Source organism: Elephantulus edwardii, unplaced genomic scaffold (genome assembly GCF_000299155.1).
Source record: "Elephantulus edwardii isolate Elephantulus edwardi_28Jun2011 unplaced genomic scaffold, EleEdw1.0 scaffold00049, whole genome shotgun sequence".
In the NCBI taxonomy this organism is placed as follows: Eukaryota; Metazoa; Chordata; class Mammalia; order Macroscelidea; family Macroscelididae; genus Elephantulus; species Elephantulus edwardii.
Window position 1 is genome coordinate 1,214,906 of NW_006399799.1, and position 18,141 is coordinate 1,233,046.

General features: G+C 43.0%; 1 protein-coding gene across 1 annotated transcript in view; it reads left to right on the forward strand.

Annotated features, from left to right (window-relative positions):
- Nucleotides 1-4,877, forward strand: part of ZSCAN20 (zinc finger and SCAN domain containing 20) — a 15,127-nt gene extending 10,250 nt beyond the window's left edge. The window contains exons 5-7 of the mRNA XM_006886574.1: nt 657-1,343; nt 2,349-2,774; nt 3,613-4,877. Coding sequence (XP_006886636.1) covers nt 657-1,343; nt 2,349-2,774; nt 3,613-4,877 — 2,378 coding nt within the window. The remainder of the gene's footprint in view (nt 1-656; nt 1,344-2,348; nt 2,775-3,612) is intronic.
- The last annotated feature ends 13,264 nt before the right edge of the window (nt 4,878-18,141 follow it).

An 18,141-nucleotide genomic window follows, 5' to 3' on the forward strand; every position in this document is an offset into this window, starting at 1 on the left:
AACTTGTACACCAGGGCTATACGACCTAGAGGAATGTCTGAACAAAAACAATGAAAGACAGGCCTGAGGGCCGTGGATTAAAAGTCACCCACCTTTGGCTTGGTAGCATCGCTTTCTGTCCACTGGACCAACTGATCTCTCTCTATGTTGATGTTATTGTTAAGTGCCGTCAAGTTGCAGGCAACTCATAGCAACCCTATGAAGGAGAGTCCTCAATGCTTTGGTGTCTTTCATCCTCATCTAGGTTCATAGGTTTCCTATATAGTGGTGCTAAAAAGATCAGGCTTCTGAAACTGAGGTCTTGACCTTGGACTATGCTGATTGTACTGAGGTATGAAGGTGAAGAGCACTGAGGAGTCTGGCTCATGGAAGCCATCCTTCCAACCTCTATCCAGGCATGCTGTCTCTGTCATGGCTGTGTGGGCTGTAAAGTACAGCTCTTCTTTCTCTCTCTGAACTATCAAACATGTCAGAGAGCCCTAAGTCATAGAGGAGTGATTCCAAAAGAGTGGCTGTTATTATTCCACAGAAATGTTAAGGGGTTAGCCTGGGGATTTTTCATCCACCTCTTATAGGGAAAGGATCAAAGATTCAGGGACAAGTGCTATTTAGCAGGTCATTTCCACTCAATCATTTCTCTCCTTCCTTTTGTATAGGGGTTCAAGTCTCAAAACCAAATGGTACGTCCCAACGAGAGCAAGCATCAGAATTTTGGGGTCCACGCCTTATAAATCCTGGGAAAATGAACACTGCAGGAGATAATGTAGATAATGAGCAAGCAAAACCAGTTCAGACATTGGCCTGGAAGAACACACGCACTTGGGAAGAGCAATACCAATGGGATGTGGAGGACATGAAAGTGTCAGGTGTTCACTGGGGCTATGAGGAGACCAAGACTTTCCTTGCAATTTTGAGTGAATCCCCTTTTTCTGAAAGACTCCGGACTTGTCACCAGAACCGCCAGATATATCGTGCCATTGCAGAAAGACTAAGGGCCCGGGGCTTCCTGCGAACACTGGAACAGTGTCGCTACAGAGTCAAGAACCTCCTACGGAATTACCGGAAAGCCAAAAGCAGACATCCACCAGGAACCTGCCCTTTTTATGAGGAACTAGAGGCCTTGGTGAGAGCTCGAACAGCCATTAGAAGAACAGACAGCCCAGGAGAGGCTGTGGCACTCCCTAAGCTGGGGGATAGTGATGCAGAGATGGATGAGCAGGAGGAAGGAAACTGGGAGCCTGAGGAAACAGCAGAGAACTATAATGGTGATGAGCTGGTCATTGATGAGTCCATCCAAGGACCCAGGATTCCAGGAGGTCCTGCTCTGTTCCAGAGTCGTATAGGTAAGAACATTGGCGTTTAATTGGATACGGGTTCTAACCCTTCTATAAGCTTAAATTATTCTCTCTGAGCTCAGGGCACAGACTATAGTCATTCTTAAATTCCTGCTCTCTTCTGGTATTAGATCTCTTTCCTGTTTGAGTTTTCCTAGTTTATAAAAGCATTCTTAAAATTTTAAATGACCTTGAAGAGATGATCACAGATGTTACATGAAAAACCCCATTGCTATTTCATTTATTCTGAATCATTGCATGAAATTTGAAATTGGTCTTTTAAGGGAGGACATAGCAAATAACTCTAGTAGGAAACTTAGACTACTTTATAGCCTCATTGTCATCAAGTCAGAACCAACTCATAACTGATCTTTCTGAGGCTATGAATCATAGAGGAGGAGATTGCCCATCTTTTTTCCTCGGAGCTTCTGATGGATTTGAATGGCCACAGAGATGAGGTCTTTCTTTGAGTTAGCTCCGTAACTCCCTGTGGACTCAGCATCAGGCTTCCCTTGTCCAGGAATTTGGAATTGATCTAGTGAGTGGTTTAGTGTATCATTGATAGAAATTTAGATTAAAGAGTGGTTAATGTCCTAGTGTAGGTTAGCTTTGGTAGAGAATTAGATTAAGTAATTAAAAGATACTTGTTGAACAAATATAAGGAGGATCTCTTAATTGCCAATCACAGGTTTTGGCCTGAAATAATCAGCTGAATCAAGGGATCTAGGGTCACCTGGTATAATATGGATTCCTTAGTCCTCCCCTTCAGCTAAGACTCTTAAATGTTAATAGAATCTAGAATAGAAGGGGGTGTGGGTGGAGGAAGGTAGTGGCTGACTTTCCTAACACACCACTGGGAAGCAAAAGTATTTTATTTGATGGTGCCCCAGACACCTAGACTATTTCCGAGAGGCCTTTGTTCTGGATATTAGCAGGACAGGTAACACCAGTCATAATGACCTAGGCAAGTATCATTAAATTTCACAACTTTGAACTCTTTACTCTTGACAGCAGGTGTGCACTGGGGATACGAAGAGACTAAAGCTTTCCTGGCAATTCTCAGTGAGTCCCCATTCTCTGAGAAACTTCGCACCTGCCACCAGAACAGCCAGATATACCGGGCTATTGCAGAGCGGCTGTGTGCATTGGGCTTTCTGAGGACATTAGAGCAGTGTCGCTACAGATTTAAAAACCTCCTTCGAAGCTATCGGAAGGCCAAGAGCAGTCACCCACCAGGGACTTGCCCCTTCTATGAGGAGTTGGACTCATTGATGAGGGCTCGAACTGCGGTTAGAACAGTGGGGACCCTAAGGGCCTCTGCAGGTCTCCTCAGATCTGGACAGAACAATATTGATACTCATGACCAGGAGGCCTGGGATGAGATGACAGATGAAGATGCCATCAAACCTCCAAGCCCATGCCCTAAAACTCCAGACACTGGTAAGCCTTGCATAGTTGGCACATAGAAAAAACGTGAGGAGTCAGGCTTATTATTTTTGGCTCTACAATAAAGAAAGAAAGGAACTGAATTGGAGAGCAATTTAATTATCCAGTCTCTGGCTTAATGTGATTCTCCAATAAAATAGCAGCCAGTTAGCCTACATTTTACTGGATGCATCTAGGCAGTTAGGCAATTTACAGGCTCATGTGGCACTGAGTATATGGAATGCTGTTGATTAGAAAAAGGAAATATTTATCCTTTTTATGACTAGTCAGACACGGGAGTTGAACAGGGAGGCTGACTGGCAGGCTTCATGACTCCCACAGTGGAGTCACTATGTGTCAATCTTCATTTCTGATGTCCTAGGCTTTGTAGGTCAACTGAATATTAGCCACATTTATAATATAAAATACAAGTTAAGGTTAACCACATCCACAGCATAAATGATTGTTGTTAACTGCTATCAAGTTACTATTGCTCAAAGAGATGGATTGATACAGTGACTGTAATAATGGGCTAGAACATGACAGAGTGTAAGGATGTCACAGGATAGGGCAAGATCCAGATCTTTTATTCCTAGAGTTGCTATGAATTGTGTCAACCAGTGGCACCTAACAAACAACAGTGACAGCTGGTTTTAAGTCAGTACTCTTCTGGAAGGCTATTACAAGGCCTTTATTTAAAGTACCCTCTGGGCAGATTGAGACCATCAACTTTTTGGCTAGTAGTTGAACCACTTGTAATACTCAGATTCCTCAAGATAAAAGATAGAGAATATCAGATAAATAAATGCTGATTCATAAATGATAAAAACTGCCTTGATGTTTGTTCTTTCAGGATTTGAACTGAGGCATGAAGATGAAGACCAGATTTCAGAGCAGGAAATTTTTGAGGATTTGCCTGGAGCCTTATCAAAATTCACTGCAGAGGGTATAGACATTTGTCAAGCTCAGGATTGGGAGGAAGAGAGTGAAAATGAAAATGAAGGTGAAAGACAATGGGAGAATCTTCCACAGGAGCAGTGGGAGAAATCTTCTTCTGAAGAGGACTTGGAAAAACTCATTGACCATCAAGGCCTGTACCTGGCAGGGAAGCCCTACAAGTGTGACACTTGTGTGAAAAGCTTCAGTCGGAGCACTCATTTCATTGCCCACCAGCGGATCCACACTGGTGAGAAGCCCTACAAATGCCTTGAATGTGGGAAAAGCTTTAGTGACCGCTCCAACCTCAATACCCACCAGAGAATCCACACTGGAGAGAAGCCCTACCGATGCCCTGAATGTGGGAAAAGCTTTAGTGACCACTCCAATCTCATCACTCATCAGAGAATCCACACGGGGGAGAAGCCCTACAAATGTGGGGAATGTTGGAAAAGCTTCAACCAGAGCTCAAACCTGTTGAAACATCAGAGAATCCACTTTGGAGTAAATGCTGACCATTGTAGTGAGCTTGGGGACAGCTCTGGCCAAAGCTCATCCTTTAGTGCTGACTGGAAGAACTCTAGAGAGGAGACATCTCCTGAACAATCTCCAAGTATCAGTAAAGACTTAAATTCTCCTGGACTGCATAGCACTGGCTCAGGTGAAAAATTTTATCGTTGTTCAGAATGTGGAAGAAGCTTCTCTAAGAGCTCTGCCCTCATTAGTCACCAAAGAATCCATACAGGGGAGAAACCTTATGAGTGTGCTGAGTGTGGGAAAAGCTTCAGTAAGAACTCCACTCTGGCTAACCACCAGCGAACCCACACTGGGGAAAAGCCATATAAATGTGGAGACTGTGGGAAAAGCTTCAGTGAGCGCTCCAAGCTGATCACACACCAGCGGGTACACACAGGGGAGAAGCCCTACAAATGTGTTGAGTGTGGAAAATTCTTCCGTGACCGTTCTAATCTCATCACTCACCAGAGGATTCACACAGGAGAGAAGCCTTATAAATGTAGAGAGTGCGGGAAATGCTTTAACCAGAGCTCTAGTCTCATCATTCATCAGAGAATCCACACTGGAGAGAAGCCCTATAAGTGTACTGAATGCGGAAAAGATTTCAACAATAGCTCTCATTTCAGTGCCCATCGGCGAACCCATGTAGGAGGGAAGGCATTATAGAGATGCCTCCCACCATAACACAACAGAGAGAAAGTTATCTTTAAAACTTCTAAGAGCTTATGATGAATGGTAGAAAGAAACATCCCCAATTTTTAAGCTTGGTGTATACCCAGGGAATTTATCTTGGTATAATACAAGAAATTGGAAGTGCACTTCGAAGATTAAGGAGATCTATATTTGAAGGCACTTTTAAAAAAATATAATTTGTTTTTCTCTTACTAAGCTTACACAATCCTCAGGTAGTCTTTATATTAGCTTTTGTTTCCTTGATAGTGTGAATGGTTTGCACTTAACTGTTACCTAAAGGTTTGTGCTTCAGACTTACCTGGTGGTGTCAGGGAACAGAGATCTGATGATTTGACTGCATAAATATGGCCAAAATAACCTCACAGAGCAGTTCTATTCTGTAATATATGGGGTCGTCATGAATTGAATTTTAAGAGCTTTATTGGTATCTGAGCCTAACTGGTAACTTGAACCTCCAGAGAGAAATCTGTGGGTTTGAGCATAAATGCAAGCTTTTGATGCATCTTCACACTGTTGTGTGCATGCCCACACATTCCATTGGAAGTAATTCTTGGACAAGGCTACTTGCAGTTGGTTCTTGAACCATGAAAGCACTGGAGGCTGGTGAAATGATTATAGATGAAAATCAGGGTTCTGAGCAGACTTCCATGAGCTCATCAGAGTGGTAACAACAATGACATCACTAAATAATTATTACTAATAATAAAAATAGCCAGAACTTACTAAGAATTTGACTGTGATAATTACTGTCTACATCATCCAGTTTAATTCTAACAGCATTTTCAGGTGATGGATACTGCTATTTTCACTACCCAAGGAACTTAAAATATTTGCTTCAGGTCACACATCTGAGAGTGCCCCTGGCAAGGTTCAATATTTGTCTTTGCCTAGAGCCTGAGGTGTTATTGTTGCTATACTATCTTCTCTTTCTTTTCAAGGCAAACCTCAGGTGCCATGATCTCAAAGCACTTAAGAGACCACATTTCCTGTTAGAACTATTCTATGTTTTCTCATTTTAATACACATGAAACTGAGACTAAAGATTAGACGATTTAGGACATTCAGAATTGACAGAATGCTTTGAACAACACTGATCTATATAGCAAAACATTTGATGTGAATTTCCATCTTTACATTCTGTTGGCAAAACACAGGAAAAAAATAGATACTGAGATGAGGAAGAAAATACAAAATATTGAGATGTTGCTTTGGCTGCGGAAATGAGTTTCAGAATTTTGGTTTTTTTTCCTTCTGATAGTAAATACTATTTGGTATGATTGGCTGGCCATAGGTTATATCTTATGGGAACCTGGGATTCTTTCCATTGCTCACTGATGCCTGCATTTGTTTTTCCATTTTAGAGTTCCTGATCTCTGTGCCCAAAATGAATAATAATGATATCACTCAAGCATTACTAATAACAAAAATAGCCAGAAGTCATTAAGAGAGGTGAATGGAGTTGGGCTTTGAACACTATACTCCCAAGTTCTTGGCACAATTTTATTCCTAAGTCATCTTGTTCCAGGCTTTTAAAGTGTTGGGCCATAAGACCAGTTTCCTATAGGAAGGTTAGTAGAGAACAGTTTTCTAATTTGTAGTACTTGGGCCAGCCTGAGCGTCTTATTGGAAGGAATGAACATTTTTGACCAAAGGCATATGTTTCCATAAGATTTTAAAGTAAAATTTCTCTTTCCTTCATCAACCTATGGTATTGGGATGCCATTCTTCCTGATCTTGTGGAGTGCCTATCATATAAAGGATGTAATGCAAGCATGGAAAATGGAACTTTCTTTGAATCAGATATAAGAAAGTCAGTGGAGAAATTTTCCCTTTCTGCAAAATACGATTACTTCCTAACCCTTTCCTCTGCTTCAAAGTCTTCCTGCTAAAGAACCAATTCCCTAGCATCACTATGTATAGATGCTTTAGAACATGTCAGTTCCTTCAGAGTTTACCTTCCCTGTCTCTTGTTATCTCTGAGATGGTGGGATCATGGGGTAAGCCCTGGAACAAAACTGGTGGATTCCAGAAGCTCTGATAAAAAATGATATGTGGTACCTTTTGAGAGACAAGGTGTTCTAGTGACAGGCACAGGAGTGTGAAACAGTTTTAGGTGTGTGAAACTGTTAGCTGCTTAGCATGATTCAGTTGTAAAATAGGCAGTGAGGAGTGGTGGGAGCTAGGTAGAGCAAGGTCGGAAAGGGCTTCGGATACTATGATAGTGGAGCCTGGCTGAGGGTAGCATGTAAGTGTACCCTGTCAAAATCTTTCTCCAGTAGATGTATAGATCTTGGGTAGGTTGCATTTAGAATGGCCTATTGGGAAACTATTGCAGTGCTCAAGTTGAAGACAAAAGTCCCACCTAGGACAGTGATTACATTGAGGGGAAGGAGAAACATTTGAGAATGCAAACTTGAGGAAAGCTAGAATGCTGAGTGACTAAGCACAAGGAGGAGGTGGACTGGAAGGGCAGATGCATTCAGTTCAGGGCACTTTCTATTTAACTGGCTTAAGAACATTTAAATAGCTGGGCTTGAAACTAGGGGAGAGTGTAGGATTATAGAGGGTTGTCCATGTTTGTATGGTAGTTAATGGGAGTGAATATGCATAGAATTAAAAGAATTATCATTATATTGTTATGTGCCATTGAGTTGCCCACAACTTATAATGACCCTATGTATAATAGCTCTGAACCTGCCCTGTCCTGAGCCAGTCTCACTGGCTCTGACTCACCTAATCCCATCATCCCAGTTATTGTGTCAGTCCATCTTATCTGGGGTCTTCCTCTCTTGTTCTGTACCACCACCCTTCCACGCATGATGTCCAAGGACTGGCCCACATGCCCAAAATCTGTGAGATGGAGCTTAAAATCCTTGCCTCCAAGGAGAAACTGGTTTCACCCTCTCCAAGACAGACCTATTTGTTGTCTTGACTGTCCATGGAATGTTCAAGACTTCTTCAGCACCACTACTCAAAGGCATCGATTCTTTTTCTGTCATCCTTAGTCATTGTCCAGCTCTCCGATACATAGCAAGTAATTCTGAAGTAATTCTTGGATCAGATGCACCTTAGTCTCTAGACTGACATAATTTCTCTTTAGCACTCTGGCGAGGTCCCCTGACAACAGACTTCCCCAATGCAATTCATCTTTTGATTTCCTGACTGCTAGTGCTCAGAGTGCCAAAAGAATTAGGCCTGGGATAAAACATCAGGATATAAAAGAGGAAGACCATAAAGAAACGGAGACCACGTCTAACCCCATCATGTTTGCATACTGCTTCCTTCAGTGCTGACATTTTCAGAGTAGTCCTGGATGCTCTAGAACCCTCGCTGTAGGAACCAAGCTGAATTCTGTGAAAGTGTATCTTAAGTGTTCCCCTCTCTCAAGGTGTGTGCTTGGGGCTCATACTTTCAGTGAACAATTCCAGTACCTAGCATTCCTTCCCCACAGCTCTTAACTAGAGGTTCCGCCTTGAAAGGGCAGCATTGGGCAGGAGGGAACAGTGCTCTCAGGTGAGCTCTCCCAGTCTCATTCTTAATTTAGAAGAAGTGCTCTTTTAGGCAGTTTCTTTCTCTCTCTCTTCCTTCCCCCGTTCCCTCTCCCTTCTCCCCTCTTCCCTGTCCCCTCTGTGTTTCTAACCCACCACGTTGGAAGTTGTAGATGACATTCTCCAGCTGGGTATTTGCTGCTTATATAAGATCCACTCTATAGACAAGGGTTTTTCAGCTTGCATGGCCACAGAGTAGAGCTGGGTTATGGGAACTCTAAAATTATCAGTACTACCTGGAGGACACTGTGCAATGACAGAGCCGTACCCCTTATGTGAATTCTATACTCCCTGCTCCAAGAAGGGCATTGACTTCTCTGAAGAAACCACTGTCCCCTGGCATGCAAGCGATTAACAAACAACTGCTGAGCAAAAGTTCAGAGATTTGAATTCCCGAGATGCCTCAAGAAAAGCCTAGGGGTCCATTTCCCAAAAAGCAACCACTGAAAAGTTTCTGGAGCATAGTTTTACTCCATTACACATGGGGTTGTCTCAGTCAGGATCAGCTTGACAACTGGTAAAGGCACCTGGAGCCGTATCATCCAACAGATCCTCAGGAGACGTGGGGTTGGGGAAGGTGGGACTCGGGTGGTTCAATGATCCTGTTTTTTTCTTATGCCTCAGCCTCAGTGGCCAAACTCATGGGCTTGGCTGTTTCAGCCTTATTGTTCCCCCAGAAATCCCTGCCCTACTCAGTGGAGAGCAGCTGGGGTCCTCCAGGGCTGGAAAATGCAGCAGTTCGGATGCTTGTGAAGCCCATCTTCCTGCCTCCCCCTGGTCTGGCTTCCTAGTTAGGGGCTGTTTTCTTTGAGGGTGCAAAAAACAGCATGGTTACCTTAGGAAGGGGGATAATAACCCTTCCATGGATAAGTATGCAGAAGTCCTGAAATAATGAATGCAAAGACGTTAGACATGTAAGTGAGTGTGCCAGCGGCAGGCCCACAGTGCTGTAGGTCTCTGTCCCAGAGTTCTGTTTCTAGGCCTGCTTTATCCTGTTGATTTGTCAGGGAGCTCTGGTTCCCTAGTGGTAAGGAGCTGCAGTGCAAACCCAGAGCACAGTTTGAATCCACAGGGTTATCCTCTGGAGAAAGATGGGCGATCTTGTCCCTTGCCCTTTGAAAACCCACTGAAGGGTCAGCTATAAGTTGGTTCTGACATGGTAGCACTAACAACAAAATTTCTTTGTATCATTTACCACTATGTAGATGTTGACTTTCAGTTCTGTTTTCCACCTTGGCTCTCCCCTTCAGACCTAGGTGGCACATATAGTAACTCAGGCCTCCTTAAATGGTCCTTCCTTATCCTAGGTCTACCTGCCATCATATTCAGTCTCTCCCAACACCCACACCTATTCAGCACATGGAGAGACATCACAGTGAGGCTTACATATTCTCACCTATCACAGACTCGGGCTCAGTACCACTGTCTTAGGCTGAGTTCTACCAAGAAGCATAACTAATAAAGCTTCTGTAGATAAGCTTGTTACTAGATCAGCAAGTGTATCAGAGATGATGAATGGCACAGGATAGGACAGGCTTCAGATCTATTGTTCATAGGGTTGCTGTGAGTCATAATCTGACTTAGGAGAGAGACATCGCTTGAGTCACAAATTTATATATATATGTATGTATATTTGAGAAGCTGGACCATGTGAAGAAAGTCGCATCAGGATTGGAGGCAATCTCAACATCCTGCATTTTGAAGATGACACAACCCTGCTTGCGGAGTAAAGAAGCATTTCCTGCAGAAGATCAAAGATGACAGACAGCCTTCAATACAGATTACATCTCAAAATAAAAATTCTCACAAATTTACCATCTAGTTGGAACTGACTCAGCTGACCCTCCAGTGGGTTTTCCAGGCCTCTAATTCACTCAGGAGGAGATAGCCCATTTTTATCCCATGGAACTGTTGGTGGATTCAAGCTGCAAGAGAAGTTAGCATCACAACTCCCTATGGACTATACCATTAGAGCTTCTTAACGTCATGATAGATGGAGAAGTCAAGAATCTCGTTTTACTTCATAATGTTACCCATTGTCGCAGGGATCAAGAAATTAAAAGATAGGTTGCATGGGGCAAATCTGCTCAGCATTCAAGAAATCAAAAGCTATGCTGCATATCTGCTGTCAAGGAACTTTTTAAAGTACAAATGAGCAAGGATGTCACTTATAAAGACTAAGGTGCACCTGACCTAGTTGATATATTCCATGGCTTGATATATATTTAAAAGTTGGACATTAAATAAGGAAGACTGAAGAAGAATAGATGCTTTTGAATTGTGGTGTTCATGAAGAGTGTTGAAATTATCACAGACTGTTAAAATAACAAATCTGGCCTGGAGGAAGTGCAACCGGGTGCACATTAGAGCAAGGATAATGAAACTTCATCTTACATACTTTGGGCATGGTATTAAAAGGTGCCAGTCCTTGGAAAAGGACATCATGCTAAAAAAGTAGAGGGTCTGACAAAGAGACTAAGACTCTTAATGATGTAAACTGACACCATGACTACAGCAGTGGCTTGAGCAGGGCAGACATTGTGAGGATGATGCAGGATAGGGCAACCTTCCAATCTCTTGTACAGTTGTAGTCCCCTTGGCAGCACCTAACAGCAGCACACCCCTAATGAATCTCTCAACTGATTGGCTGCTCATAGCAGATCTTATCATGAAAGTTATTACATTATTTAAAGCCTCACCAAGGAAATAAATATCTGAGTTAAGGGAATGGCAACATTGTATCTGCCAAACCAAAGAGTTAAAGCAGCCAAGTGGGCATACAACCTTAACAACCACACACTTGAACACATTCTTCTTTCTAAGGGAATTTCCCCACTCAGCTGAGGTTACCTAGTGGTCTGGGAAACATTTTCCTGTGTGGAATCAGCAACAAAAGTAAAGATTGATCACGTGAAAATTTCCTTGCCTCAATTTTGAGAGTGTCTTGATCCTGGCCCCCTTCAGACTTCCCTTAGCCCTGTAGTGCCGGCAGATCAATTCTACACCCTGCCACAAGCTGCTGCATGGCTTTGTGTAGAGGAAAGCTTTGCAGGAAAGGTGACATTCTGGCTGAGCCTTGAAGGCTGAGTGGTTGACATTTTAGTCTTTATCTCCGTAGCTCCCGGCAGTTTATCTCTCAGCACCACATCAATATAATCATTAGCATGTCTAGCATCATTTCCCCTCAGTGATTTTAGGCCAAGGGAATTGCCTCCAAGCTCTCATGTTTTAGCTGGATAAGGCACATTCCTATACTGCAGCAGAATTGACCTCTTCTCCTCGTGTCCCTCAGCTTTATCTCCCAACTATGTCTGCCAGGAGCACATGGTGTGGCCCTGTAGGAGCTTGTACCCCATAGACTTATCCCATGGTACTTAGAGGAGGAGACAAACACTCATGAGTTCTCAGCAGGTCGACCCTCTCATTCCTTAGTGCCGAGAAGCTGATTTGCTCTAAGAGCCACTTGACTCAGTCAAGAGCATCATAACAGTAAAGGGCATAATCATATTAATGAATTCTCTCCCAACCATACTACAACTAGGATAGGGATTAACATATGTAATGATTTTCTGATCAGGCACCTGTTGGTAACTTTATGTAAGAAGATAATTCTGGTCTTGTCTATCATTGCATAATACATTTATTTTTCATATCCTCATTATAGGAAAATCTCTCATAATTGTGCCACTTAAAGGGCAAGAGGGCCAAGGGAGGGAAGATTAACAACAAAGTCTGTCTCTGAAGTTGCTCCTGGCTGAGTATTCTGGATTCATCTGAACCCAAGTGGGAGAGGGGTTGCCGGCAGGAATGGACAGAACTGTTGCTGCTAAAATCTCTTAGGGCTTAGAGAACATTATTTTGGTGTCTACTGACAAATTTGACATAGAAGAAAGGGTGACCTTGTGCCTTCTTTGGAAGAGAACATCATCTGACTTCAGTACTTTGGGGAGTTTGTAAAAAACAGACTAGCTTGTGTGTCTTTAGAGGCAGGAGAGCTCAGCAGCGAGTGGTCCAAAGGTGTGTTCTGGACATAGTGGTGAGAAGCATCTTTGAAAATTCTGCTGTAGACATCACCCACAGCATCAGAACAGGAGAAAAATGCCAGCCTGGACAGCACATGGTAAGGGAAGGGCTTATTCATGGCCACATATGAGGTCCTCAACCCCAACCAAGTCCAGAAGATTCCTAGGAATCTATGGAAGTGAGGGGCCAGTATATCTGGAGGTCCTGCATCAGTAGAAGACATAGGTGTGCACATTAACCCGTGGTCTAGACTATCCTGGGCAAACAGGAAACCCAAATATTATCTCTAGAGATCTTTCCTGAATAATTGAGTTTTTTACGGAAACTAGACCATTGCAATTGATTTTGGTTCCCTTTTAATTAATGTGAAATTAGCATTATAAGGATTTAAATGTTGTCCACCAGGAATTGGCAGAAATTTAAAGTCAAGTCTGAAAACATAGCAGGCCCTCGTTGTTTATAATTGGTGCAACAAACCCCATTTTCATCTCCTATTGGCTTAATTTTCACTTTCCTATGACAGAAGAATTGATGCCTTTGAGTTATGGAGCTGGAGAAGAGTATTGAACATACATACCATGGACTGCCAAGGAAACAAATAAGTCTGTCTTGGAGTGGGTGAAACCAAGTTTTTCTTGGAGGCTAGGATTCTGAAGCTCTGTCTCATATACTTTGGGCATGTGGCCAGGAGGGACTGGTTCTTAGAGAAGAACAGCATGCTTGGAAGGGTGGAGGTACAAAGCAGGAGAGGAAGACCCCAGATGAGATGGATTGATACAATAACTGAGGTAATGGGGGTAGGTGTGTTGGAGTCAGTGAGACTGGCTCAGGGCAGGGCAATCTTCAGAACTGTTGTACATAGGGTTGCTATTAGTTGCAGGCGTCTGGACAGCACATGACAACAACTACAACAACCACCACCACCACTTTTTATTATTCATTTCCCCCATCATAATATGTATATATCTTGCCAATTTTTAGATGAAGTAGTCTAACAAAGTAAACCATATTAATTTATTGCAAAAAAGGAACATGTTGTGAATTCTGACACCTTCTTGGTTTTACTGAAAGCATCCAGGGAGGGCACAGAGGAAGTCAGTGAAGCCCCTTGTGTTGGACTGGCCTTTTCCTGTTAACCACTCTCTCTGATTTTAAATACAGAGAATGCTGGTGGCCTAGGAGGCTAAGTGTTGGGCTATCCAGTGAAAAGGTGACATTCTGAACTCCCCAGCTACTTCAGGCAAAAGATGAGATGGTCTCTTCCCATTAAGATTTATAGCTTCAGAAATCACAGAAGGTTGACATGAATCAGAATCAGCTTAATGGGAATAGAGTTTTTCAGTGCTAGGCTACTGATCAAAAGGTTGGTGGTTCAATCCACCCAAAGGTGCCTCAGAAAGACTTAACAATGTATTAAGACTTAACAATCTATTTCCAAAGGATAACACAGCCATTGAAAACCCCATAGAATGCAATGCTACTATGAAATTCAAGCTGTCTCCTTGAATTAGTATAAACTTCACAGCAATTGCTATTGGATCTTCAGACATCTGTGGGTAAAGAAAACTGCAGGAGTTGATGCCTTTCTCCCATAGCAAGGGACCATAACAAATGATTCCTTGGTCTGCTGGTCTTCTCTGCAATCTACTTTGATATAGCCTATAGGATGTCTGTCAGGAAATCTGTCCAAGGTATCTAGAGCACAAATAACACAAGCATGTCAAGGAAGGCAGTGTCCAGATGATTGAATGTTACCTAATTCTCCTAATTTGTTTCCACAATCGACATTTCAGCTTGAGAATGAAGAGAGAGCCTCTTTTTGTGGGGTTCTTTCTTCTCCCATTCATTGCCCTCCTTCTGGCGACATTCAGAAGACTATACCACTCAAAGTTGAAGTTTCCTAATAGATGCCACCTTTTTAAGAATTGTTGGATGCAATATAGGTAACTCCTTGCCTTTTAAGTTCTGTTATTCTCAGATTCTGATCATAAAACTGAAGAGGAATCTTTCTGAATTTGATATGACTTTGATTAGTATTCACTGGAAACCTATTTCTTCCAAACCCAAACTCTTTGCCGTTGAATTGGAATCAACTCATAGCAGACCCTCCATTAGGTTTCTGAGGCTGGAAATTGCATGGCAAGAGATTTTCTTTCTCCCATGGAGGAGCTGGTGGATTTGAACTGCCAGAAAATCATAACCTTGAGGTTGGCAGCATGATCCTCTATGGACTTTGCCACCAGAATTCAATGAGATCCTTGACGGAATGGGTCATGGTCTCCATAGTGGAGCTAATTCTGAGTCTTATTTATGGGTTTTCATGAAACAGTCATTCCAGCAGTTGCTTCAGTACTGAGCAAGTCCCCAGGGCTTACCTTCCTTGAAGATAGCAGAGTGGTCACCAACACACTGTTCATGCTCCTGCGATTAGCCAGGGTTTGATCACAGATATGGTAGGGAGTCCACTAAGACTGGCTGGCAAACCTAGGCAAGGCCAAGAAGTTTCTTATCAGAAAGAGTCCAATCTAGCTAATCAGAGAGCTGACCAAGGCCAGCATGCCTGAAGAATTAACACTCAGGATAAACCCTACCTGAAAGTGGCTTGCCTATTGGTCTCCCCAAGTCAATAGACTTATCAGTGCTCATGTTGCCAGAGGCTCTGGGTTGTACTAGGAATCTGATTGGCATTTGGTTTCCTACTAGGCAGTGGGACTTATCTGGTGATATCGAGGCATCTTTGCAGATGAGGTCTGAAGAGGAGTGAGTGGCCTGTTAGGTCCAGTACCCAGGGAGCTTGAGGAAGGAACAGAGGCAGGGGTAATGCAAGTAGTGAGAGGAGAGAGGGGAGCAAGTTGGAAAGGCTGGTGGGTAGAGGTGGAAGGTAGAGAAACAGAGGAGCGCGAAGTAGTGAAAGGACAGGCAGAAGAAGAGGCAACCAGGATAGGAAGATAGGAAGGGTGAGTGGTAGAAACAGGAATCTGCTGAACTGGGTGTCTAGCAGGTGAAGAAGGCAGGCAGCTGAGAGGGATTGGAGGTAGGGCAGCCAGGGGTGAAAAGCTGAGAGCTGGAATTGAAGCAAATAGAGGAGGAAATGAAGCAAAAGATAGAGGAGGCAGCTGCGTCATGGTTCCTAGCTGAGAAATGGAGGGCTAGTAACTTAGTTTAACATTCTATATCCTTCCCCTGTTCCATTCTCCTATGACCTAGATTCCATAACAACCAAGCCAAGAATTCTAGGGCTATACTTTACAATATGGTAGCCACTAGCTCTGTGGGCCTCCTGAGCACTCAAAACACAATTAATTTAAATTGAGCTTTGCTTAAAAATACACACTGGATTTTGAAGACTTATGTGGAAAGAGTGCTAAAACCTTTCATTATTTTTGTGTTGACAACATGTAGGGAGCACTGGTGGCCTAGTGGATAAAGTATTCCACTGCTAACTCAAAGGTCACTGGTTGGAACCTACCTGCTTCTCTGAGGGAGGAAGATAGGCAGTCTCCTTCCGTGTGATTTATGGACTTTGAAAACCCACTGGAGGTTCAGATGCCTTTGAGCTTTGATGCTGGAAAAGAGTACTGAATGTACCATGGACTTCTAGGAGAACAAACAGGTTTGTTCTGAGAGGGTGAGACCAGGCTGCTCCTTGGAGGCAAGGATTCTGAAGCTTCGTCTGACATACTTTGGGCGTGTTGTAAGGCTGGATCAGTCCCTGGAGAGGGGAGTCATTCTTGGGAGGTTGGAGGAACAGCACAGGAGAGGAAGACCCTCGATAAGATGGGTTGATTCGGTGACTGGGGTAATAGATGTAGATGTGTCAGAGACAATAAGATTGGCACAGGATAGAGTAGGCTTTAGGGCTGTTGTACATAGGGCTACTATGAGTTGCAGATGACTTAATGGCACATAACAACAACGAAACAACATTATAAATATTAGATTTAAATTGCATTTATGGCTTGTATGTTTCTATTGGTGAACACTATTCTAGGATGTTTGATCTAGAAAAGATCCATGAAGGTCTCATTTCGATGCAGCTTGTTCATGGTCACTTGGCACATGGACTAGGATTCAAGAACCTGTCAGCATAAACTCAAGGTGGGCATCCTCACTCAGGCCTCTTCGTATCACATGGGAAAGAAAAGTGTGTACTTACAGCCCCCACATCTGCCTCTTCCTGAAAGCCCAGCTCTTAAAATTGGTCCTTGGCTAATAACAGAAAGGTTGGTGATTTGAACCTGTGAGCCACTCTTTTATAATGGACCTGATAATCTGCTCTTGTGAGGACTGCAGCCTCGCAAACCCTCCGAGGTAGTTCTACTCTGTCACATAGAGTTGCGTTGGGTTAGAACAGACCACACACTGAAATAACACCATTGCTCTTGAAGAAAAGGCCACAGAATCATGGGCCATGTGTACCAGATGGAAGCAAACCTGAGCCCTTTGATTGCCCATAATTAATGAAAGGACTGAGTCTGAGCACTGGAAACAGGGGAAGAAGATTCTCACACAGTAAGAGGACAAAAGAAAAGAGTCAAAATCACAGTCTTGGTTAATATGTCCCACCACAGTTTTGAAATTTCTTTTAGAATTTGTTACACTGAAGCTGAGGGGACAGCATAAACCCCATTTTTTAAAAACCCCATTAATACCAGAAGCAGAAGCAGGCCATAAAAATTCTTAGCTTAAAGCAAACACAAATGTGCCAGGTAAAGTCCTATCTGTCCTTGCAAAGTAAAGAATTAACTAGTGTCTACATGACACAAAAAGAGTAAAGGCAGGCAAAGTAGCCAGCCCATCAAAAGCTGACCCACATGACTGATCCCCCAGCACACCAACCATGCTCCCAATCTCTAGGACCCGACAGTAGCACCCAGGAAGGCCTTAAAAGCAATTGCACAGGGGAACTTAGGGCTTTTTCCCTCGCCACCTCCCTACTGAGGGAGAGAGTCTCCACATGTGGAGTTTTCTGGAGAATAAACGCTCTTTTATTTACATGTGTGTAATTGGATTTCCTTTGAGGGGCATTTCGTGGGCAGAACAAAGTCTACTTATGCAACACTTTTTCAAGTAGAGATATTGTGCCCATTTACACATAAGGAAACAAAGATTCAGAAAGGGAACCATCCAGAAGTACACAATTCAATGAATGTAGAACTAGAAAATGTGGATATCTTCCAGCCAGACTCCCTGATGACTGATTCTGTGCCTTTTCTACTGAATAGCCAGGATCCAGGCAGCCAGGATAAAGGGAATGAAAATATTGTGAGCACCAGGAATCTCTGGGTGGTGCCAACAGTTAGGCATTTGGCAGCTAATTGAAAAAGACTAGTGATTGGAATTTACTCAGAAGCTCCTTAGAAGAAAGGCCTGGTACTCTTTTCTCCAAAATGTCAGCCACTGACAGCCGTATGGGGCATGGTTCTACTCTGGTGGATATGAGGTCCTTGTGAGCCAATGGCAACTGACTGGTAACACTTTTTAAAAAAAAAATTATTTTATTTTCATGAACAGTTACAGAGGTTTTGAATTTCCATTCATTCATTATTGCACTTTTCTCCCTGCCCACCCCTGCCCCCAATTCGCTCCTCTATTTGAAAAGTAAAAGAAAAATTCCTTCATTAGTATACAATCCGCCCCCCTCCCCCACTTGCCCTGAGTACACT